The 22,513-nt window shown below is 52.9% G+C and overlaps 8 protein-coding genes across 8 annotated transcripts; 4 read left to right on the top strand and 4 right to left on the bottom strand.

The window, feature by feature from the left end:
- Positions 1-624: 624 nt before the first annotated feature.
- SMAC4_06176 (uncharacterized protein) lies at positions 625-2,955 on the bottom strand. Its single transcript, XM_003344842.2, has 3 exons — positions 2,783-2,955; positions 2,303-2,722; positions 625-2,233 (listed from the first exon to the last, which is right to left on the bottom strand). Exons 1-3 carry the CDS (start codon positions 2,824-2,826, stop codon positions 985-987), a joined length of 1,713 nt encoding a protein of 570 aa, XP_003344890.1. The 5' UTR covers positions 2,827-2,955; the 3' UTR covers positions 625-984.
- Positions 2,956-3,002: 47 nt separating this feature from the next.
- Positions 3,003-4,507, top strand: SMAC4_06175 (uncharacterized protein). Its single transcript, XM_003344841.2, has 2 exons — positions 3,003-3,341; positions 3,397-4,507. The coding sequence occupies exons 1-2, from the start codon at positions 3,236-3,238 to the stop codon at positions 3,576-3,578; spliced, it is 288 nt and encodes a 95-aa protein (XP_003344889.1). The 5' UTR covers positions 3,003-3,235; the 3' UTR covers positions 3,579-4,507.
- A 677-nt stretch (positions 4,508-5,184) lies between these two features.
- On the bottom strand, positions 5,185-6,738 carry SMAC4_06174 (uncharacterized protein; the record flags this gene model as incomplete). The annotated part of the gene is made up of 3 exons (XM_003344840.2): positions 6,155-6,738; positions 5,719-6,043; positions 5,185-5,605 (listed from the first exon to the last, which is right to left on the bottom strand). The coding sequence occupies exons 1-3, from the start codon at positions 6,597-6,599 to the stop codon at positions 5,185-5,187; spliced, it is 1,191 nt and encodes a 396-aa protein (XP_003344888.1). The 5' UTR covers positions 6,600-6,738.
- A 1,614-nt stretch (positions 6,739-8,352) lies between these two features.
- SMAC4_06173 (uncharacterized protein) lies at positions 8,353-9,879 on the bottom strand. Its single transcript, XM_003344839.2, has 3 exons — positions 9,395-9,879; positions 8,867-9,323; positions 8,353-8,803 (listed from the first exon to the last, which is right to left on the bottom strand). The coding sequence occupies exons 1-3, from the start codon at positions 9,743-9,745 to the stop codon at positions 8,619-8,621; spliced, it is 993 nt and encodes a 330-aa protein (XP_003344887.1). The 5' UTR covers positions 9,746-9,879; the 3' UTR covers positions 8,353-8,618.
- Positions 9,880-10,168: 289 nt separating this feature from the next.
- SMAC4_06172 (uncharacterized protein) lies at positions 10,169-13,257 on the top strand. The gene is made up of 3 exons (XM_003344838.2): positions 10,169-10,467; positions 10,543-10,827; positions 10,891-13,257. The coding sequence occupies exons 1-3, from the start codon at positions 10,420-10,422 to the stop codon at positions 12,748-12,750; spliced, it is 2,193 nt and encodes a 730-aa protein (XP_003344886.2). The 5' UTR covers positions 10,169-10,419; the 3' UTR covers positions 12,751-13,257.
- A 20-nt stretch (positions 13,258-13,277) lies between these two features.
- On the bottom strand, positions 13,278-14,522 carry SMAC4_06171 (uncharacterized protein). Its single transcript, XM_003344837.2, has 2 exons — positions 14,249-14,522; positions 13,278-14,194 (listed from the first exon to the last, which is right to left on the bottom strand). Exon 2 carries the CDS (start codon positions 14,171-14,173, stop codon positions 13,280-13,282), a length of 894 nt encoding a protein of 297 aa, XP_003344885.1. The 5' UTR covers positions 14,174-14,194; positions 14,249-14,522; the 3' UTR covers positions 13,278-13,279.
- Positions 14,523-14,567: 45 nt separating this feature from the next.
- SMAC4_06170 (uncharacterized protein) lies at positions 14,568-18,045 on the top strand. The gene is made up of 4 exons (XM_003344836.2): positions 14,568-15,130; positions 15,205-15,415; positions 15,561-17,241; positions 17,304-18,045. Exons 1-4 carry the CDS (start codon positions 15,108-15,110, stop codon positions 17,336-17,338), a joined length of 1,950 nt encoding a protein of 649 aa, XP_003344884.1. The 5' UTR covers positions 14,568-15,107; the 3' UTR covers positions 17,339-18,045.
- An 845-nt stretch (positions 18,046-18,890) lies between these two features.
- SMAC4_06169 (uncharacterized protein) lies at positions 18,891-21,997 on the top strand. Its single transcript, XM_066090404.1, has 2 exons — positions 18,891-21,672; positions 21,729-21,997. The coding sequence occupies exons 1-2, from the start codon at positions 19,348-19,350 to the stop codon at positions 21,846-21,848; spliced, it is 2,445 nt and encodes an 814-aa protein (XP_065947767.1). The 5' UTR covers positions 18,891-19,347; the 3' UTR covers positions 21,849-21,997.
- The last annotated feature ends 516 nt before the right edge of the window (positions 21,998-22,513 follow it).

The following is a 22,513-nucleotide window of genomic DNA, read 5'->3' on the forward strand; positions in this document are numbered from 1 at the left end:
TGTCATCCGTTAAAATTTAGACAGGAAAGGATGGTAGGATGTAAACGGCCGTGAATAAAATTTGATCTGATGGTACCAATTTCAGACAGACACTGAGGCACTGAGTGAGTAAATCTAATCTAATAAGAAGATAGACAGACAAGCTACTCTACTTATGATAAACCTTGAGTTATTGTATGTGTTGAACGTGATATTTGGTGTAATTTCTCACAAGCAGCTGAAATGTTCTTCAAAGTCTGGATGGAGTACTTAGTTGTTGCTTGATATTTCCTTGGTCGTTATTCTTTTGAAAGTGTAATGAGTGCCACCATTCCAACTGATTGCTTTCGCAGCGCCCTCCTTTCCTTTGTAACGAGCAAAAAGCCCGGTAAACCGAATGCATGGCCTGTTCCGTCTAGAAGAAAGCTATGGAGATCTCGATAATAATCATATTACCGTATAATATGCGGCAAAACCGCCGCCGTTGAGTGTGAAAAGGCTATCGAGTATCTTTTGGAAAAATTATGGGCGGGTGTAAGAAAAAGGGGTGGTTGCGCCCAAGGCCAGTATTTTACTACTGTCTTGACAACATTAAATACTCGCGAGGCTCGAAAGTAAGTAAAATCAGGCCGGAAAGAGGGACAAGAAAAGGAACGCCATATTGATTACGACAGCGGATGATGCTATTGCTATAGATATATTGTAACCCAAAAACCAAGAGGAACAAATTTGACATCCACCATATGATACCTTTTTGCTAACTGCAAGTGTATTTTGCGAAATGGAATTTTTGATGTCTTTGGATCAAGAGACGACGCCCACACACCGCTGGTTAGCTCCTATAGACACTCAACAAGACAAAACAATCATCGGTTCTAAAGCATTGTCTCTAAAGCAGGCTGGTAAACATAACTGGGTCACCACGGCCACACCTCCATTACTTTTCCACACACTTTCTGATGCTCTTGAGAGAAAACTCCCAGCCCATCCACCATCCATGATGCCTCAGCACCTAATCTCCACACCCCCCTTACTAACAGTCAAATACTTGACCCCCTTAAACGGCCTCACCGTCTCCGCCAGCCCTTTACTCCTCCTCGGATCCAGCAAGATGCTCTCCACCTTGATCCCGCTCGCCGTCCACCCTTTAACCGCAAAGCTCACGCTCGCCGAGCTGGGCATCAAGATCTTGTTCTGCTGCGCCAGTTTCCCGTCCTTGCGCTCCTTTTCCTCCTTTTCTTGCTCGGCTGTAAGTGGTTGTTTACCACTACCGCCTGACAAAAGATCGCTAGCGCTCTGGTAAGGAGCTGCTTCGCCGGCGTCGTAGGACCAGTCGCGGCCTCCGACGGAGGTGTTAAACCCGAAGCCGGTAGGGTCGTCGTTATCGTCTTCGTCGTCGCCGGCAGAAGATTGACCAACGACGGTGCAGCGCAGAGCGAAATGTGAAGCAAAGCCGCTTGCCACGTCCTTGTTGGGAATAGTCCACTCGAGGAAACGGTCACCGGGGTTATAAGTGGCGTCGCCCTTGGCGGTGCGGATCTCGGCGAGGTTGCGCACGTCTGCCGGTAGGGGGACCGTGACTGTGAGGTCTTGAAGCGTGGGGAAGGCGGGCGTGCCGGGTTGGGGACCGCCTCCCATGCCACGACCGACGCCGCTGGCTGAGGAGAGCGGGTAGTTGGACGATGAGCCACCACCTCCGCTGCCACTGCCCCCGCCAGTACCGGGGATCCTGTTGACGGTGAGGCGGACTTCAAAGTCGGAACCTGTCGGACCAAGACAGGTCTTGACCTCGAGACTGACGGGCAGTTTGAGATTGTTTGCTGAAGCACTCATGTTGCCAATGTTCCGGGCGCCCAGCGGGAGGAGGTCGACTTCGTAACCGGCTAGGGTGAAGCGGCCATCGGGCGGGATGAAGCTGAGAACACCGGGTTGTTCGCGCCATTTTGCGAGGCGCACGCAGGGATGAAAGACGGGCAGGTCGATGATGCTGCCGAGGTTGTGCTTTCCGGTTGGACCGGTCAGGGTGACGACTATGTCGGGCACTCCCGAAACCTTGGAGGTGAACGCTATTGTGCCGTTGGCGAAGGCGGCGAGAGGTCGGCCGGATGGGGCAAGGGTGACGGAGAGGGTTTCGATCACGTCGGCGTAGAGCTCGTTTTGGGTGTGTCGCACGTTATTTCGGCGCCAGGGGAGGGCTAGAGTGTTCTGCTGGGCGAGAAGAGAGGCTGGGCTTGGGTTGGAAAAGGTAGGTTTCCTGGAGAGATGTGCAGGTCAGTCAGGGGTTTGTTTTGTTTTGTCCGTAACGGGTAATGGATGATCATACGAGGGGAGGTTCAAGTTCCCGAGGAGCTTTCCCATGAAGCCTTCTACCTCGACCAGGTCGCGCAGCGCATTGGGTTCTGTTGTGTTGATGGTGCCGGCATCGCACATCTCTGTGAGAAGCTGGGCCACGACATCGTAGTTGCTCTCGATCTTGTGGGCCAGTAATGGGGTGCCCAGGAACTCTTCGAAGGAATCGACGATGCGGTGGAGAAACTCGAGAACGAGCAGTGGCTCGACCTCGGAGGAGGTTGTTAAGAGAAACAGAAGGTTGGCATGTTTGAGACTGAAGACGAGAGTTGGTGGGTTGGTATTAGGAAGGTATATCAGGTTCGGCCTCGGGGCGGCATGTTCGAGGTAGAGGGGCAGCAAGTACGACGGCGACAGCGGACGCGATGTGTATGTATGCGACAGGATGGGGCTGCTGGAGTTGGGAATTAGCTTTTGTATCTTCCATTGTTCTGTGTCAAGGGTGCAGCTTTACTTGAGCTCGTCGAAAATGTGGAGGGCCTCGATGACGCCGTTCATGGTGAAAGAAAAAGGAAGAAAGACGGAGGAACCTTAAGGGTTAAGTTCGATAACAGGAGGGGTTCGGTGATGGTGGTCCTCTGGCTTGTGGGTTGCAGTTGGGCAATCAGCGATGGGCAGGGACAATTGGGACCGAGTCCAGCGCTGTCACTGTCAAGCACTGACGCAATGCGAACCCGCAAAGGGAACAACATGCTCTGCCCTGCCAAGGCTCGACTAGGTAGGTACTGGTAAGCCAACGGCGTGGGCGGTGGACGACGGCAGATCTCTCTCTCCAACAAGCTCCACTGTTCACTCCACGTCTCCGGGAGCTCTCATCCGGGGTGTCAATAACACGCGAAAGGAGCCAATAGGGGGATCATTAGACAGAGTCAACACACTCGTTCAACTCTCAGTCAAGTCATCAGCCATGGCCAAAGACGTTCCTTCTATTCACACCCTAGATAGGCCTGAGAAGCTCCAGGACATCCTCAAGCAGGACCGTGGTGATGACTGCCTTCCCTGCCGTGTCATTGGTGAGAGCCCCTGTGACCGTACTTGAGAACTTCAGAAGCTAACAGTTTTCTGTAGGCGGAGGTGCTTTTCTTGGTCTTGCCGCGTACAGCTACTACTCCGGTCATTCCCAGCTCAACAAGGCCCAAGCCGAGATCCTAGCCAGCAAGTCCTTCTTTGGTATGAGGAGCAGGAGATGGGCCATCACCGGTCTCTCATGCGGCATGGCCTATTTGGGCATGTATAGACTGTTCAAGTGAGGCAATTTGAGAGGTGGTATGCCTGCCCTTGAAATGGCCAGTACGGAGCAGCCGATGATGCCTCCTTTGGGCGAATAAGACCCCCGATCGAACCGGTCCAGAAGGGGCGAATACCACAGTGTCAGTCAACCGCTGAAAGCCGCAGCCGATATTCACGATGAGCCGCAGAGTAAACTACACTGGACGACGAGGAATGTCTAGCAAATGCTATCATGTTGGCCCTATTTGCCCTTACTGGGCTATTGTTTCGTTTGTGCAACATCGGTGTCATCACTCGCTCGCGACTTTTTTTCGACCGCTCGAGCGCCGGGAGAGGAGACCTTGACGGAGCACCCGGTAATTCGCTTAGGAACGGTCGCTGCCTGGGGCCCGTGCCATAAGAAGACTGGACGACAGAGGGGAGGGACCTTATAAGTCAGGTCTTTGAGCTTTTTTGTCATCGGGGTGGTTGGCCGAGTGGGACTTGGTGATGCGCACAGCTCGCTCACCACTCCCCGCTCACAAGGCCATGGGTTCGACACCCATGGTGGCGGCTGTTTTTCACTCAACATTGGCTCAGGCACAGTACTTTTAGATCCGTCTAGGGTACTAACGGGGGCTTCGGCCGCCCACTCGTCTTCCTGCGCCACCGTAGTGACAGTTGTGAGCCATCTGGGGTGATTGATGTTCAGGAGGGTGGTCCCTATGGTTACTGATCAGCCAACCATCCAATAATTTTTTTTCTCCTTTTTTGTTGTCTTATGTTCTTCCTTTGAGTTGTGATGTCGACCTTGGCGAGCGCCTTCTGCAACATGGGCGTTTTCTGTTCTTTCACGATCGGCTGTATTGCTATTTATTGTATACCTAGCTTATATGTTTCTGGTTATTGTTTACAAGCGCGCAGCATCACTGCCATGTCTTCATGATTACCTGCCGTCTCCTTCCCAAACCCCCTGTTTTTTTTTTGTTGTTTTTTTTGGATAATTTCCTCCTCCTGCGCGAACCTATATCAACACAGTCCTTCAACAGTCAAACAGGAGAGTGAGACAAAGTTGATATCTCTACCATGACTTTCGCGCTTACAGTGTGGATGACAACAGGGACCAGGCCTTCATCGACCCAAAGTTGGATTCGAACCACACGTGGCAAGCGGGCCTGAGAGTGGAGATGTATCCAGCAGATGACTCCTGGGGACCCTGAACATCATTTTCGAGTTTCGACATTAACAACGAGCAGCCATGGGTGAGATGATGACACTCGGCGGTCAAGACATCATCCCGAGCTTCTAGATATTCAGTATCTGAATGAGGATTCTGCGTATCATGCCTAGAGACAAAGTTGTCAAATGATCTCAGGGAGCAAAAAGGGAAGCCATCTTGCACGCCATGACTACCCCACTAGCTGGATAAATTGTTGTTGAACTATGAGAGCCTCGAGAGGGAACAAAACGCAATCAATCCCATGAGAAACCGGTTACAGGTAACAAAACATTTTGTTATATCCAAGTTCTTCCTCCTTCCTTCCCCAAGGACAACGAATCCATCCAGCTCCCCATTCCCCATCCTTCCAACCGCCTCCTACCCAAACATCCCGTCATCCATCCCCCTTTTTTTACTCAACCTCAAATTCAAAAAGCAGGCTTAGCATTCTTCAACAACATCTCAAAGTACTCCTGGTTCCAGTTACCCGCCTCTGGGCTCGGCTGATACGCATCGCTCTTTCCGCAGAAGCTATCGTACCTAGTCGCGGAGCTATCGCTCGTACCGTCCGACTCGCCACCGGGCTTGACCCAGACGAAAGCGTCCGCGAGATCGTGGCCCGTGGTCGAGGTCGGGCGGGTGCCGAAGCCGGCGCCGTTGACGTTGCACCAGTTGCCCCACTCCTCGCGCAGACCCGAGACGCCGTTGCGGCCCGTGTCGACGATGGCGTGGTTGGGCATGCCGGCCGACTTGAGCGCAGGGCCGAAGTTGTCGAGGTACAGCTTCTCGTTTTGGCACTTGTTGTATTTGGCGTCGGAGGCTTTGGAGAATTCGCCGGGGGAGAGGTCCCTGTTTTTTTTGCGAAGCAAGATTTATTAGTTGGTGACCAGTCCTTTTCCTCTTCTCTCAGTTCTGAGAAGGAAAGAGCGAAAAAAAAAAAAAAAAAAAAAAAGGAAACATACCATTGGTTCCATCCAGCAACATTGGTGGCGATACCGCGGACCTGCTTGGGAGATCCGGCAGCCTTGTAGGCCTTGGCCAACTCCTGCGCTCCAGGCTTGAGGTTGGCATCCCAACCGAGCCAGCCGCCGTGGCCCGCGTCGATGTACATGACGACGTTGGGAAGGTTGAGGTTCTTGAGGGCGTAGGCGACGCCGTCGCGGTAACCCGAAGCAGAGTCCTTGCAAGCCTGCACGTCCGCGTTGGTGACCAGGTTGGGGAGCGAGTCGGGCTCGATGACGAGCGCGAAGGCGGTCTTGGGGTGAGCCTTGAGGATCTTGACGATGACTGTTTTTGGTGGTGAAAGTGGTGTGTTAGCCTTTTTTGCTTTCTTTCTTTCTATCTGTGATATCATGGGCCATCAGGTCATGGCATGGGTGTGAAGAGTGGAAGACTCACCATCAATATACTCAGTCTTATACTTGTTGAGCTCGCCAACTTTCAACTCGCCGTTGGAGGCCTTGGCAGCGCAGTCACGGCCGGGCAAGTCGTAGATGACCAAGCCCAGGATGTGGTCGCAGGGGACGTCCTCGAGCGCCGGCTCCAGCTTGCCAATGTTCGCGATCGTGTCCAGCCAGAGGAAGCTGCCGACGTCGGCTACCTTGGCGGCCTGTGACGCCAGGCTCGAATCCGAGATGGCCTGGACGGCCGCCTCGACCTCGGTGCGGTAGAACTTGTTGGCGTGGAGCGTGTACTTCTTCCACACGTTGGTGCTGGCGTCGAGAGTGACGGCCGAGGCGCAGCCGGCCTGGATGGCGCGAGGCTTGTCCTGGGAAGTAGGGGTAGAAGGGGCAGCAATGGCGGTGGCGGCGAAGGCCAGCGCGGCGGAGTTGGAGAACTTCATCGTGAAAGGGGGCTAACGAACCAAAGACTACTTGAGTGTGATGGGAGGAGGTGAAGTGAGATGTCAGGATCAGAAGCAAAGAGGGTGCTCTGTGGTCTTTATACTGATGAGTTCTCTTCCTCAGTTCCAGTCGGCATACTGTCCCGGTTGTCTGTATTCTGGTTAACCAGGTTGAGCCATACACACTGCATCTTTCTCTCTACCTAGTCGTGCCGATTTCGCCTCGCCTCCCATCTTCCTGAGGTGCGGTTGGAGATGAACAATGACACAGCATGGCAATCAGGAAGGCAGGCCCGTCACACGCGAGATCTTCTCGGCCAAGAACTTCCGAGGTCGTCACTTTGAGAGAGTCCGCCTTGACCAAGGACATTCGCCTGGATACGTCTCATGCAGGGCTTTTAGAGTCGCCTCAACCGCTTACAGCTCTTCAGTGGACGGAAGAGCTACGTCCTCCAGGTCCCATGCCCACTTTTGTTCATATAGCACTTTACTTTAATCTCTTGCCTTCTTTGTCGAACCATTGCTCGGGCCGAGCATGGGATTGGCGATTGGTTGTTGGGAAAGTGTGGGGAAGTTGAGCGTCTGGAGGAGGAGGACGAGGAGGAATCGATCCTGGAGAAGGAAACCCAATATGGAAAGGTAGTTCGCTTCATGCACGTCTTATGGTGGGTGTGGGTGTGTAAGTCCCTTTCGGATGGCGGCCCCTTAGTCTAAGACGTCTTTGAAGATCTTGGGCAATTTGTGAGGAGATCCCTCCCATGCAGTAAGATGCCCTTCTTGGGATCTGCGGAGAAAATATGTACATATTGCAAGCCGGCTGAGGCTCCGTGGGTTTTGAAGTTCAGTATCGAAGCGGCTACAATCTCGGCTCAAGGCTTCGACACCCGGACAGTTACTGGGAGGCGGAGGGTCTTCGTCTTGTTATGGTACTCGACCAACATGGATAACCTTGTGATGAACGTTCGACAACGTCGGGTCAAGTGACATCAGAGTTGTACCCTACCCTCTCTTGGAGCACCGTGGTTTTGCCATCGGTAAATGTGTATGATTGTTTCATAAATGCCGAATTTGATGATCTGGGGAAATGCCACCCCCGAGTAACACAACGGCTATGAGTGGCGTTTATTTTCTATACCCTCCAAGTTGCTTCACAATGAGAGGTCAAGAAACAACCATCTTTCCGAAGTTCTAGACTTTCTGAAGATAGGAATTGCTGTCTTGTCCTTGCGATGGGCTGAGATACAAGATGGCCACCGAAGGGTCCTCCGGATCGAATTGGTCAAATCACCAAGCGGTAGTTGTTGGATAAATCGCGCTCGATATGGATGATCCGCAATCCCATGATCTGGAGACGGGTTGTGTTGCTTGCTATTCGCTGTTGGGTATAAAGTGCCGTTCATTAAGCCGCGGCTTATTAGCCGGCACACTCGCCAGTCGTGAGGCGCGTTCAAATCCGCGAGTGGAAAAGCTGGGGTAAAATATGCCGCCCGGTACGTTACGTCCGAAGTATAATGCTCTCTTCCTCCCGCGCCGGTTCGGCTAAAACGACTAGACGGATCAACATCTCGTCCTCTCTGGTCAGCCATTGCTTGCCGCTCAATGTTCAGGACTGTTAACGAAACGGAGTTGCTGACAGAGTGTGGAACCTGACGGTTGATGGTATTATCAGATGCGAGTAATAAAGGGCCGGAGTAGGAACAAGACAACGTCGCCAGTTGCATCTTTTAAACCGTTAGCAGACACATGATTCCGACAGGGGCTTCATGGAGAACTCAAAAACTTTGTCTCTTGCGCCAATGCTTTGTGATGCGCTCAATGACTTGAATGGCTCTATTCCTTTTGTTTTCACATCCCTCTCAGGAGCAAGTGGGCTCCTCTATTTTACAACTAACAATGTCCGTTAAAACAAAACCCGCCTAAATATGCCTACTCAGCTTCCAGAAAGATGGCGCAAAGCTTGATGCTATAAATCTTGGCAGCATGTGTCGTTTATACTTTTTCGTCACCGTCGCTGCCATCTTACATGAACGGGGGCAGGTAGAATGGGTAGCCAGCGTTCTTGACTCGGAAGACACTGAGGAGGAAGCTGTACACAACAAGGATGACGCCGCTCCAAGCCCAGACCGTGATAACCTGGGACCTGGGATCGGCAATTCTGGGTACCTTGACAGCCAAGGAGATGGCAGCAAAGGAGAGGATACCGTCTAACAAATCATGCGAAGTCAGCGATCCGAAAGCACACACAATGGAAGCTGATCAGAACTTACACAAAGCAGCTACAACCTGAGTCTCCATACCGTACTGGTTCTGGAAGCCAGCAGCGAAGTAGCTCACGCCACCCCGCGGGTTGTTGGCAACATAGGGAACCTTGCGAATCTGGTTGAACATGTGGCCGCTGGTGAACAACAGGATAGCGATCAGAGTGAAGGCAGCCCAGACATTGCGGTTCTGGATCACGGGCACAACGTAAGGCCAGAGGACGTAGATGCCAGTCAAGCTACCGGTGATCATGGTGAAGCTCACAGCCCACTTGAGGTAGTCGACGGGACGCTTGACGGGAGGGTGAGGGCGGCCTTCAAGGTGGCGGACTAGCCAGGAGTGCATCATTTCGGCGGGAACGGGTCCATTGGTGAAGTCATAACGGATGGGCTCGGGGCTAGCAGCAGCGTGAGGACCGGCAGTAGGAGGGAAGAAGAAGAGGACGGGAGCAGTTTGGAGGCCGAACTATCACGAGTTAAGGTGTTAGCTTTTCTGTTCCCAAGAAACCATTCGAGAACAAATCTGAGAATACATACACCCATAAAGGTCTCTCTGCCTTCGCCAAAGTCCAAGGAACCAAAAACAACACGAGACTCGCCAGACTTATCGCCCTTGACCCAGCTCTTGGACAGCAGCTCCCACTCGGGCTGGAACTCGCGGCAGAGCTGGCAACCGTAGCGGGCATCGAGAGCTGTCAGGACAACGGCGACGCTGTAATCGCGAGGAGCGGTAGTGAGAGATTTGAAAGAGACATCATTGAGCTTGACGGGGGCGTGGGATATCTGTTTGGCGTGGAACTCTGCGAATCGTTCCTCGGAGGACTTCTTAGCAGCAAATGACCCGGCCGCGAACAGCGACGCCGACAGGAAGGCGGGCAGCCAACGCATCTTGTCGAGCTTTATCGTTTAACCAGATCAATCGAGTGTTGTCGTGGGCAATTGTGACCGGCCAATTGCTTCCAATTCTCTCGATGTGGCCTCGTTGTCGTCGTTGGCGTCGTCGAGGTTGGTGATGGTGTTGGTGATGGTTTGTCGCTGAAGTTGAGCTTGGCGAACCCAAGGTACAGCTAGCTGACGGGATACAGTGGACGCAGCTCACTGGACAGCAGCAACGGGCAGCTCCCAAACATCGAGGTGTCCAAGGTGTCCTCAAATGACATGCGTGTCCCGGTACGTACCTCCAGGTACATCTCACACCTGTGGAGCTCAAGCTGCCGGCTGGCAACAGCAAGGGTGCGGCTCCATTTCCATCCAGTCCTTCCCCGTTCTTTAGTGGGGCCATGCCCAGGCCATCCCTCTTCCGGAACATTGTTTACTTCAAGGTTTGGCGGGCAGTCTGACCGTTGTTAGGGTGGACTGGAAGGTTGCGCTCGCCCTTTTGACTTCGTCATTTTCAATACCACCCAACAACCACAACTACCACTATCAGCCACGAATTCATACCAAACCACGACAACAATTATACAACTTTCGAATTAAAAAACGGCGACCGTCGACATTACATTGCGTTTGACTTTACGCATTATTTTACTGCAACACTAATTGCGCGCGTCTGCATCTCTATGCCTGCCAAACGCGTGTCGCCATGTGTAAACATGGATCCTGAACAGGTCAATCACAACCCACCCTCGACGTCCGGCCCGCGCTCTCCCCCGTTCGTAGGCTGACAATGTGTCGCGAATCAGAAAACGGAGAGGATATTCGAGCTGGAGATGCGGTACAAGCAGGCTGTCCATCAGGCGGACCTGTTGGTCAGGGAGGAAGACGGGCGCCGAATGAAGTTGCGCAGCATGGTACTTCGCGATGATAACGCCACGCTAAAAGACCAACTCGCGCACAAGGACAATCGCATCAAGATCCTCATACAACAAGCCGACGACGCTCGCCACCTAATAGAGTCTATTCAGCAACAATGCGCCCGGCAGGAGAAGCAGATCCAGGCCCAAATCCGCGAGATCGCCCACCTTAAGGTAGGGCGGTGTACAAGAATGCTAGCGCGGAAAAGTCGGACCAATGCTAACGCTACGCGACAGGAGGAAATCGCAGCATTCAGCACAGTATCACAGGATTCCACAAAGATCCTATCCGAGAAATTGGCCCTAACACGCGAAGTCGCCGTCCTCAAGCCCGAAATCGAACACCTCAAATCCCAATTGTCACACCAAAAAGATGTCCTCGCCGAAAAGTTGGCACTAGAACGCCAACTCAACACGCTGGAAGTCGAGCTCGCCAACGAGAAGCGCGCGGCGGAGAAGGCGGCGCAAAAGCAGGAGCGATATGTCAAGGAAGAAGAGGAACTCCGAAAACAGATCCGCGAACTCGAAAAGGAACTCAACAAGGAGAGAAAGGCAGCGCAAAAGGGTGGGGACTCTCAGCAACAGGTCAAAGCCCTTCGAGAACAACTAGCGACGGCGGAAAATAAATTTGCGTCGGAAAAGTTCAAGATGGAACAGGCGACCAAGGCTCAAGAGGAAAAGTCTACGGAGATGGAGGAAGAGGTCGAACAGCTCAGAGAGAAGCTTGCCGAGACAGAAAAGGCATTGACAGCTGAAAAGCGGGCAGCTCAGCGCAAAGCAAAAAACCAGGAGACCAAGGCATCCGTATCGGAGGACGAACTTGCGGCATTACAGGAACAGATGGATGAGTTGAAGCAGTCTCTGGCGGAGGAAAAGAAGGATAAGGAGAGGTTACGAAAAGAGAATCAGCAAGCGATCACCGAGGCCGAAGCACGACAAGCAGCGACGGACGCCAAGCTGGATAAGTTCAGGACGAAGCTGCAGGAGACCAAAGAAGAACTCCAAACATGCAAAGCCGATCTGGAAAAGGCCAGAGAGAAGGCGACAAAAGCGGCGCTGGCGCTGGTAACGTCAACAACCACGATACCGACTAAGAAGGCGGCAGCGAAGGTTGCGGGCAAGAAGAGGCGTGCGGATGAGGTGTTGCTGGAGGACACGGCCCTTGGTACACCGGGAGCAGCCGACAGGCCGAAGCGCCCTCTTAAGAAGAGGGGATTCGACCCATCGGACATGGTTCAAAAGTCCACGTTTTCCATCACGCCTTTCCTCAACAAGACGCTCAACCCAGACGGAACCACCAATGAGGATGCACCGGCCGAGAGCGCGGCTGAGAATGAAGCTGCGCCTAAGCCTACCCCGGCACCAGCAGAGGATTCCCTCATGGAACTTGGCGACGATTCCGTCCTAGCACATCTTCGCCCGACAGGAAATACACCAACAGAGGCGAAGGTTACCGAGCAAATAGAGAAGGCCGGAGGTGGCGCTCCGGAAACTGAGGGAGGGGATGAGAACAATAGCAAGCCAGAGGAGAAGGCGAAGAAGGGTCGTGGCAAGGTCAAGGCCTTAAGACCGCTCGCAGCCTCGGCAGCGTCCAAGAAGGGTCCCATCAAGGTACCGAAATTGAGGATCAGCAAAGTGCCGCCAAAGCCAACAGAAGAAGAAGCCGAGCCTGAACCAGAAGCCAGCAAACCAGCCCCCAAGAAACCCGAACTCAAGCCCAAAACCAAGCCCTCGTCAGCACCCACATCCGAAACCGAGCAGCAGCAGCAGCAGCAGCCCACCATCTCCCAACAAGCAGCACCGCTGCAAAAGAAGAAGAAGCGCAAACTGCTCGGTAACACCAGCAACACCACGCTATTCGATAACGACGATGAAGGCGAGCGAGTCGACACCAGTATCCTTCCTGGAAAGGGTAAAGCGGTAGCGGCAGCAGTCACTGGCAAAGCGACGGCCAAGAGGGTGGTTGCCCCTCTTGGGAAGACCATGGTGGGTAAGGTGCATATTGCTGGAGGGAGTAAGAATCCTTTTGGGAAGGTGGATAAGTTCAGCCCGCTCAAAAAGGATCGTAGGGGGGTTAATGCTAGCTTTTTGCACTGAACTGGATGGTTAGGACCAGCCGGTCGTTGTTTATTCAAAGCGATGGGTTTGCTCTTGGCTCACAATGGTTTGCTTGGTTATAAACTGTGCATATGGTATTTGGGATGGAAGCATTTCTGGCGTCTAGCTGGCGGTCTAGGATTTGGTGTTTATGGATTTCAGCATGGCGAGAGCATGGCATGGCATGGCAAGGCATGGTATGGTAAGTAAGAGTACGATTACGTGTGCATAGTTCAGGATTCTCTTTCTGTAAGGCATACACATACATCAACAAGGTAGGCGGTTTACGGAAGCAATTCATGATTCATGATATATCAAAAGAGACCATGAAGCGTTGATACCGTGTATTGATTTCATTGACTCATGACCAAGGCTTTCCCTTTTTTTCTATAGCCCTTATCTTTTCCTCATCACCTTAACTTTTATCTAGACCATCTTGACCCCATGTTAGTTATCACCACAACTCCCTCCCAAACCCTTGAGATCACTGTCCTCCTTTTTCCACAAACTCCCTTCTTCTTAACACACCCTAATCAAACAAACCCCCCGCCATATACTCCCCCCACCTGCCACCCACCTCCGCACAAACCTCCTTAACACCCCTTCCCCTCTCATCCCTAACCCACCTCACATCCTCCTCCTGCCCAACCTGCTCCCTCCTCTCCCCCACGCCCACCCCATTCGCAACCTGCACCACCTCCGGGGGAAACACCTCGGTCGGCAGCCCACTGCCCAACCAAAGCAAAAGCCAAAACACTTCTTCGCGCCCATTCTCCACAGCAAGATGCAACGCCGTCTTGCCCTCGTTCAGCGGGTCGCGGAACGTCAACAGTTCACTGGGCGTGATTCCCGCACTTCCATCTTCATCTGAAGGATCAGAAGCCGCGACGTCCGTCAACAGCTCGATGATACCCGCGAAATCGCCCTCGGAAGCCATGGTGTGCATGGCCCTTGCTGGTCTGGCGCTGGGGTTGGAGGAGAGGTAGGCTTCTTCGGTGAGAGCCGGCAAAATGTCGAGGGAGGATTGGAGGCCGCCTTCGTTGTGATACTGACAAAAGATGGCAAGGCCTTGGGAGGTGGGGAGGAGAGGGTTTGTGGCGCTTATGGGTACTGAAGAAGCCTGGTTCTGGTTTGATGATGACCCGGAAGAGGTGTTGGTGGGGAGGTAAGTGTTGCAAGAAGGACAGCGGAGGGACATGGCAACGGTTGAGGAGAGGTCCATTAGACATTGCCAGTGGTAGTGGCACGAGCAGGGGAGGAGGAGGTCGTCGGGGACTTGGGTGGGTTGTTGACCTGAAGGGTTGGAGGAGGATGAGGGGCCGCCGGTTTCCATGGAGTCTTCGTCCTCGGAGTCCTGGTCTAGGTCGTAGTCGGGGTCGACTTCGAGGTAGAGAGGCTCCTCGCAGGCTTTGCAGACGGACATTATGATGGGTGGATGTGGTATCTGGTGGTGAGTTAGTGAGGCACTGTGAGCGTGAGATGAGAAATGGTGACTTACCTTGGGAAAATAGTTGTATGGTGATTTGTGATTTCACTTGTTGAAGCAACGCGCGTTTGGAGGCGTCGTAATCCCAAGTTGGCAGTTATTGAAAAACAGCAATGATTTGCTGAAAAAGTTTCGGCTTGTTGTGGCTTAGACAGACGTGAGGTTATCCCGAGATGGAAGAAAAGGCAAAGTAAAATTCTCTACAGGCTGTTAGTGAGGTACAGGGCCCGACGTATAACTTTCAATCTCGTACAAGTTCACGCTTAACAGAACTCCCAAGCCAAACGGAAGCCTGGCGGTGGTTCAGGGTTCCCATGCAAGTGGGAAAAAAGCCACCAGGTTTATTGCTAGGCTGGCTGCCTGAAGCATGGCTGATTGGGCTGCGAGGGCGTTACGAAAGCTGGGCGATTACATCAGACTGCTTCTGGGACCTGCTGTTAGTGCTTGTCTCAATTGCGATGGCGTCCCCGCCCCCGCCAGCCCGTACCTTGACTGCCTGTAGCGGCCATGCTCTTTTGAGCTTCGCTTCTTCGGCCGACGACGCATGGAACGGGAGGAGGAACAAGGCACTTCATTGATCGTTAACAGCAAGAACTCCGGCTGCTCCAGGCATTCATTCATACAAATAACATCCACTCCCCTTTTCCGCCAGAGCATAGTCCCAATCCCGTCATCACCAGCACCGCCTACACACTACACCCATATTAGGAAAATAATCTAATACTGACGACCGCATTGGGGCGTCTTCTTTACTTTGTTAATAAAGGGATTTGCTCTTCCACGGTTCCCGCCGCATAGCCTTGCGAAGCATAGTCACGCCATTTATCACTAAGAGGAGGTTGACCCCTTTTCCGCATCACCATCTGCAATCATGAATGTCCTCAAGCTCCAGAGGTAAGGACACAGAAGACGAGCCCCCAAAGCTACAGACGATATGCGCAACAGCAGAACACAGCTAATGGAACTAGGAAATTCCCTCAACTACAACAGAGCGACATCTTCGGCTTGTCCGATGCCTTCCGCAAGCTCGACGTAGACGATAAGGGGTACATTGACGAGACCACCGCCATCAAGGCCACCCAGGCCAGCGAGCGCCAGCCCTACGATGCCGTCCGCGCAGCCCTCAAAGAAGTCGGTCTCGATGCCTCGCGCCGTGTAGAACTCGAAGATTACGTTGGGGTAAGTTGAAGCCACTTCTTCCAAGCTCCAAGCTCCAAGCTCCAAGTTCCCCCAGCAACCGTCGAGAGGGGTCACATCACCAGTCGCATCACACACACAAACACCGTCCATCAAAAAGATATGGCTGACAATCTCGACTCTATAGCTCGTCGCCAAGCTCCGCGAAGGTCCCGGCAGCGCCGCTGCTGCTCCGTCGACCCCGGCTTCTGTCATCGCCCAGCGCACAGGAGGCGCTACTCCCAGCCACTCCTCGAAGCCCTCCATCGGTGGTAGCGGCAAGATCTTCGTCCAAGGCTCGAACGCTAACATCACCCACACCATCAACGAAGATGAACGTACCGAATTCACGCGCCACATCAACGCCGTCCTTGCGGGCGACCGCGACATCGGCGCTCGTCTGCCCTTCCCGACCGACACTTTCGAGATGTTCGACGAGTGCAAGGATGGTTTGGTCCTGGCCAAGCTCATCAACGACAGCGTTCCCGACACCATCGATGAGCGTGTACTGAACATGCCCGGCAAGAAGACCAAGAACCTCAACGCGTTCCAGATGACAGAAAACAACAACATTGTTATTGAGTCGGCAAAGGGTATTGGTTGCTCGGTCGTCAACATTGGTAGCTCCGACATCATTGAGGTCAGGGAGCATCTTATTCTGGGTCTTATCTGGCAGATTATCCGCAGGGGCTTGCTCAGCAAGATCGACATCAAGCTCCACCCCGAGCTCTACCGCCTTCTCGACGAGGACGAGACCCTCGAGCAGTTCCTCAGACTCCCTCCCGAGCAGATTCTCCTCCGCTGGTTCAACTACCACCTCAAGGCCGCCGGCTGGCCTAGGAGGGTGGCCAACTTCTCGTCCGACGTCAAGGATGCCGAGAACTACACTGTCCTTCTTGCCCAGATCGGTGCCGATTATGGCTGCACGCGGGCGCCTCTGCAGACGCGCGACCTCCATCAGCGGGCTGAGGAGGTTCTCCAGAACGCCGACAAGCTCGGTTGCCGCAAGTTCCTTTCTCCCTCTTCCCTCGTTGCCGGTAACCCCAAGCTCAACCTCGCTTTCGTTGCCAACCTCTTCAACACACACCCTTGTCTCGACCCCATCACTGAGGAGGAGAAGCTTGAGGTCGAGGACTTTGACGCTGAAGGCGAGCGTGAGGCTCGTGTGTTCACCCTGTGGCTCAACAGCTTGGACGTTAACCCCGCCGTTCAGTCCTTCTTCGACGACCTCCGCGATGGTACCGTTCTCCTACAAGCATACGACAAGGTTATCAAGGGATCCGTCAACTGGCGCCATGTCAACAAGGCTCCCGCGAACGGCGGTGAACTGATGCGCTTCAAGGCCGTCGAAAACACCAACTACGCGATCGAGCTCGGTAAGCAGAACGGCTTCTCCCTGGTCGGTATCCAGGGTGCCGATATTACGGATGGCCAGCGCACCTTGACCCTGGGTCTTGTCTGGCAGCTGATGCGCAAGGACATTACCCTTACCCTGCACGGTCTTGCTCAGCGCCTCGGCAAGCGTGAGATCACGGATTCGGAGATGGTCAAATGGGCCAACGAGATGTCCCGCAAGGGTGGCCGCACCTCGAGCATCCGCTCGTTCAAGGACCCTGCCATTGGCTCGGGTATTTTCCTGTTGGATGTGCTTAACGGCATGAAGAGCAGCTATGTTGATTACGACTTGGTTACTCCCGGCAAGACTGATGATGATGCTTACCTCAATGCCAAGCTCAGTATCAGCATTGCCAGAAAGATGGGCGCTACCATCTGGCTGGTGCCGGAGGATATCTGCCAAGTGCGCAGCCGCTTGGTCACGACCTTTATCGGTAAGTTACTCCTTTTGACTTTTATGGTTCAGTTTGAGCGGCCAGACTAACATATGCGCTAGGTTCGTTGATGGCTACATATGAGAAGATGCAGTAAATAATATGATGGGAATGATGAAGTGGACTTACCTGAAATAACGGGGGATGAATATAAAGATGCAGCCTTGGTAGGGCGATGGATTGTTTAAAAAAAAGTCGAACTGGCGAATTGTCTTTGCGAATGTTTATTTTCTCTTTGAAGCCCACACTTCACTTTTGCAAGCCGTATGCTATGGAATGCCTGTTCGGTCTTTTCGTTATCAACCCGACGATCCATCAAAAAGCGTCCATTCCACCTGAGATAAACACGCAATTCTGGAAATCCGTTCCGAAGAAGTTCAACTGCCGCCGTATAAACCCGACCCTTCAGCTGTCTTGTTACACAACCTCAATCAAAAACCCCAAACCCCCAAGCCAATAAAGTCTGACTAAGTTGAGGCGGGCGTGGTGTGGCAACTTCAGCCCTATAGTATTGAACTTGGGGGGAGACATCTCCGGTTCATCCGACATCCCAGGGCCCTGCATATGTCATTTCCTCCACTTGCCTTCTCCACAGACCCCCAACCCGACCCTTGTCCGCGCGAGCTTCCACTCATGCACCGAACGAGCGGGACTTTTCCGACTTTGCTTGAATCATTGACGGCGTCATGGCGTTGTTTTTTTGTGGATTCGGGTGAAAGTTCCCAATGTTTGCAGACTCGAACCGGTTGCTTTGTTGAAAAGGAATTTGAACATCGTTGATAGCCATTCAGAAGCTGTAGCTTTTTTTTCTTTGTTCCGTTTTCATTAGAGCAAGACGATACTAGACGGGAGCAAGACCGGAGAAGGAGGGGTGAATTGGTGAGTGGTAAGCAGTCATTCGGCATTTCGCAACTCGGCCCTCTTCAATTTGAAGCGGGAGAAGCGAGAAAGCAAGTCCTGGATCTAGACCTCCCATTATCAGGAGACTGCCTTTTCATGCTATATACACCTGATCATGGACGAATTCCGAAATGCCCCTTTACCTCTCTCTCTATCCGCACAAAAACGAATGACGTCCATCATCGATCGACCTTTTCTCCCTGGTCATCACCAACGAAAGCCCGGACTTTCCGCATCTTTGCCGTTCCCTGTTCCCAATTCCCATCCATCCTTGTGCCGCATCCGTGCCTGCACAAATGCCAAAAGTGCCAGACATACCATACTCACTTGAGTTGAGGCGTACTATACATACTGTTCTGACTGTGTAAAGACCAGCACAGTTCATCTCTTCTTGCAAAAAGTCCGCTGCGTCGATCCCACACGTCCATCCTTCCATCCCGTTCGTCCCGCACTTGATTCCCGAGCCCGCCCGCCCGCTTGCCTGTGTACACTAAGAAAGCGACGAGAAGGGATCCGCTTGATCCGGAGTAGGACGGGACTGAAGACTTGCTTTGGATGGAGTATTGGTTTTTCTAATTGGGCAAATCTTGTTTTCTTCTTGCTTTCTTGAATGTGAATGATTGACATCTATCTTTTTAAGGATCGCTTTCCTATAAGAGGACAGCTTTTGAAGGACCCCTGGCTTAGCTTACAATTACCTGGCCCTTTCCTTCTTCTTCTTCTTTTTACTGTTTCTTCTTCAAACTAAGTTTAAAGTTCAAAGACACTGCATCAACATCAACATACTGTATCAAACCAACGCAGCCGACTTCCATACCACCTACCCACGATCCACATATATCGTTCGGGATACGAGTACTGCTGGACTGGACTATCGCCGAGATTGGGATTGCCCTGCGAGAAACATATCGACATCACGCGCGGCTATCCGTGCGAGCGACTTTCGATCCGCTCTGCTTGGAGATCCACAATTTCAAACCTTCAAAGAACCTATCTTGTTGTTCTTCAGTTTTTTGAAATTCGCCTGCCTACCTAAATCCGGACCTCCTTTCTGAAGTGGTAAAAACCTACCGATACCAATATCGATACTTCAAAATCACTTTTGGCATATCCAGTCCTCGCAAACAAGTCACGAAAGCAAGTGACGACAAGAGGTCACGAATCCGGAACAACAACTCGTCAACTCAGATTCGGTTCTCCAAATCTATGGAAACCATGGAGTCCTCCATATCCAGCTACCCGGTGCCGGTGTCAGCGCCATCGTCATCACCAAACAGTCACATCAAACCACGAACAAAACGCCCCTCTATCAAGCCATCATATTCATCATCAGATCCGTCACCGTCATCACCAACATCAAACGACGTCCTTACCAAATCCAACATCAAACCCGAAAACCGGCCCTTCTTCTCCCTGCCAACGCCAGACCAGAGTCCCAACCTGTCACAAGAAGAAGAAAGTGATGGCGATGGCGATGGAGAAATTTCACCATTGGACAGTACCAGCGGCAGCAGTCGTACCGGGACTGGGACTGGGACTGGGACTGGAACGCCGGAGAACGAGAAAGTGGCGGCAGAGTCAGTGTCAGAGTCAGTGTCAGTGTCAGAATCATCATCACCATCGCCATCGTCCGGAACGGACAGCCCGGCAATCGAAGACTACGACGACCTCACCATTTCACCCGACGCCATGGTACAGCGGGATGAGAACGGAGATGATAAGAGAAATTCAACGGCGGGAGAGCCGCCGGCAGCGTTTTTGCTTACCGTGACGATGGATGGTGATAGTGATGAAAACGCTGGCGTCTCATCAACAGCAGAGGGAAATGGCGCGGGAGGAGGAGAGGTGAAGCAAATACGACCCACCATCACCGTCGGAACCACCACTCCCTCAACAACCGACATCCACAACTCGCTTCTGACGGCTATCGAAAAGCAATGTCAGCGGATAGAGGGCATGTCATCCACCGAGTCCGCGTCTGCTTCTTCTCCTATGTTAGTAGCAACGGAATCGACCGACCACCACCACGCCACCGCCAAATCGTCAAAGAGGGCAAAAAGAAGAGGCAAATTCTCCGACCTAGTCTTCACCCGCAACTTCTCCACTTTTGACCGCCAAAACGCCCTGGCGGCCTCCTCGCCCTTCCACGGCTTCTTTACGCTTTTCTGGCTCGGCATCTCCCTCTTCGTCATCAAGATCGGCGCCGAGAACTGGCGGCTGCACGGCAACCCGTTGGGGCGGAACGAGATCTTGCGGATTATGTTCCATCGGGACTTGGCTGTCTTGCTGATCGCCGACGGCGTGATGTGCTTTTCCACTGGCTTCTCCTGGATTCTCCAACGCCTTGTCCGTCGGGGCACGGTCGATTGGGATAGAGAAGGATGGGTGTTGCAGAACATCTGGCAGTGTCTGTTCGTGGCTGGTGTTGTCGGTTTTCCCTTAGTAAGAGACTGGCCATGGACGCATACCGTGTTTTTCGTCATGCATGGCATGGTCATGCTGATGAAGATGCATTCGTACGCATTCTATAACGGGTACCTGGCGTCGGTGTGGAAGAAGCGGCAGTTGTTGTTGGCAAAGCTGAAGGAGCTGGAGCATGTCGAAGTGGTGACCAAGCATGATCCGAACAGGAGCTGGACGGAGCCGTTCCCCCTGCTGCCGAGAGACTTGTCGACGGAGCATCTGTCAAGAGTGCCGTCTGCGCAGGAGTATAAGGAGAGAAGAAGGATGTCGGTTGCTGCTCAAGGGGCTGATGGTGGCCAGGAAGCCCCAGAGGATGACGTGGATAAGATCGTTGCGGCAATTGACTCGCGCGAGCCGTTAGATGAGGAGCAGGTCCATGTTTTTGAGCGGGCGCTCAAGTGGGAGGTGGACGCCATGACGGATGAGCTGAGAGGCAAGGCGACCGACGACAAGAGGGTGTATCCGAATAACCTAACGCTGGCCAACCATTACGAGTTCATCGTGCTGCCAACGCTGGTGTACGAGCTCGAGTATCCGCGGTCCGAGTCTATCAACTGGTACTATGCTGCCGAGAAGATGGTGGCCTGCTTCGGCGTCATCTTCGTCATGATCATCATCTCGCAGGCTTTCATCTATCCCGTGGTCATGGAGACCGTCAGGATGAAAGAGATCGGGATGCCACTGAGCGAGCGGTTCCAGTATTTCCCTTGGATGCTGGCGGACTTGATCTTCCCCTTCATGATGGAGTATTTGCTGTCGTGGTATCTCATCTGGGAGACGATCCTCAACTTTGTGGCGGAGCTCACCAAGTTCGCCGACCGGAGCTTCTATGATGCCTGGTGGAACTGCGTGTCGTGGGATCAGTTCGCCAGAGACTGGAACCGACCGGTGCATAACTTCTTGTTGAGACATGTATACCACAGCTCCATCTCGGCCATGAAGGTTGACAAGCACACGGCCACGCTCATCACCTTCTTCTTGTCGGCGTGTGTTCATGAGCTGGTCATGTGGTGTATCTTCAAGAAGCTGAGAGGCTATTTGCTTTTCCTCCAAATGTTCCAGTTGCCGGTAAGTTTGAATCATCCTACCCGTTGACTGACAGCATGCTAACGTTTTCTGGACAGCTGGTGAGCATGAGCAGAACAAAGTGGATGAGGAATAGGAAGACGTTGGGAAATGTTTTCTTTTGGCTGGGCATCTTTACGGGCCCGAGTATCCTTTGCAGTTTGTATTTGATTCTGTAATTTGTACAAACCGGGAGGACATCTGGCGGCGTTGGCGTTCATGAACGGGGACGGAGTGGCATAGTTGATGTGGAAGTTGGATTAGGTTGGATATATGTGTCTGAATGAATACACTCATCTTGCATACGGGGTTTTTTTTTTTTTCCTATTCCCTGCTAGCGATGTTAGTACTGTGGCTATGACCTTGTCGGTGTTGTTGACGGCGTCATGGCAGTGACTGGGGGATTGAAGATCATCAAAAGGGATGAGACGGGAGCCGAGACGGGAGACGGGAAGACATGTGGAAATATTGGACCCTGTCGCCTGAGGAAATTGTTAGTGCAGTGTCAAGGCTGCTGGTGCGTGCTGTCGCGACACGGCTGCCAATCACACGGTCGATACACCAATCATACGTCATTTTACGGTGGGTCCATCGCCTTACCGCCTTCTCAATTCCCTGCCTCGAACCTGCCATTTGCCTGGGCCCCAGCGTTCCCGGGCGTCAAGTTGAAGGTTTTCAGCGCGTGCGGTGGGTGCATGTGCCCGAGCTTGCAGTGGCCGGGCCCGACGATTCGATCAGAAACGGAACATTTTCCACTGTGCTCCAGCGACATCCAAATTTCCAACTCGGGCCATTTTCAGGTTCGAGGTTCCCCTTCCGCTTCCCACTGCTTCGCTTCCCTTCT

Source organism: Sordaria macrospora, chromosome 7 (genome assembly GCF_033870435.1).
Source record: "Sordaria macrospora chromosome 7, complete sequence".
NCBI classification, from domain to species: domain Eukaryota; kingdom Fungi; phylum Ascomycota; class Sordariomycetes; order Sordariales; family Sordariaceae; genus Sordaria; species Sordaria macrospora.

Coding starts and splice junctions, on each gene's coding strand:
- SMAC4_06176 (XM_003344842.2), bottom strand. CDS start 2,826: ATGAACGGCGTCATCGAGGCCCTCCACATTTTCGACGAGCTCAA. Junction 2,723..2,782: donor CACATTTTCGACGAGCTCAA/GTAAAGCTGCAC, acceptor TCCCAACTCCAG/CAGCCCCATCCTGTCGCATA. Junction 2,234..2,302: donor GGGAACTTGAACCTCCCCTC/GTATGATCATCC, acceptor ACATCTCTCCAG/GAAACCTACCTTTTCCAACC.
- SMAC4_06175 (XM_003344841.2), top strand. CDS start 3,236: ATGGCCAAAGACGTTCCTTCTATTCACACCCTAGATAGGCCTGAGAAG. Junction 3,342..3,396: donor CCTTCCCTGCCGTGTCATTG/GTGAGAGCCCCT, acceptor AGTTTTCTGTAG/GCGGAGGTGCTTTTCTTGGT.
- SMAC4_06173 (XM_003344839.2), bottom strand. CDS start 9,745: ATGCGTTGGCTGCCCGCCTTCCTGTCGGCGTCGCTGTTCGCGGCCGGG. Junction 9,324..9,394: donor GCAGAGAGACCTTTATGGGT/GTATGTATTCTC, acceptor AACTCGTGATAG/TTCGGCCTCCAAACTGCTCC. Junction 8,804..8,866: donor TCAGGTTGTAGCTGCTTTGT/GTAAGTTCTGAT, acceptor ATGATTTGTTAG/ACGGTATCCTCTCCTTTGCT.
- SMAC4_06172 (XM_003344838.2), top strand. CDS start 10,420: ATGCCTGCCAAACGCGTGTCGCCATGTGTAAACATGGATCCTGAACAG. Junction 10,468..10,542: donor TAAACATGGATCCTGAACAG/GTCAATCACAAC, acceptor GTCGCGAATCAG/AAAACGGAGAGGATATTCGA. Junction 10,828..10,890: donor GCGAGATCGCCCACCTTAAG/GTAGGGCGGTGT, acceptor GCTACGCGACAG/GAGGAAATCGCAGCATTCAG.
- SMAC4_06171 (XM_003344837.2), bottom strand. CDS start 14,173: ATGTCCGTCTGCAAAGCCTGCGAGGAGCCTCTCTACCTCGAAGTCGAC.
- SMAC4_06170 (XM_003344836.2), top strand. CDS start 15,108: ATGAATGTCCTCAAGCTCCAGAG. Junction 15,131..15,204: donor AATGTCCTCAAGCTCCAGAG/GTAAGGACACAG, acceptor TAATGGAACTAG/GAAATTCCCTCAACTACAAC. Junction 15,416..15,560: donor AACTCGAAGATTACGTTGGG/GTAAGTTGAAGC, acceptor TCGACTCTATAG/CTCGTCGCCAAGCTCCGCGA.
- SMAC4_06169 (XM_066090404.1), top strand. CDS start 19,348: ATGGAAACCATGGAGTCCTCCATATCCAGCTACCCGGTGCCGGTGTCA. Junction 21,673..21,728: donor TCCAAATGTTCCAGTTGCCG/GTAAGTTTGAAT, acceptor TTTTCTGGACAG/CTGGTGAGCATGAGCAGAAC.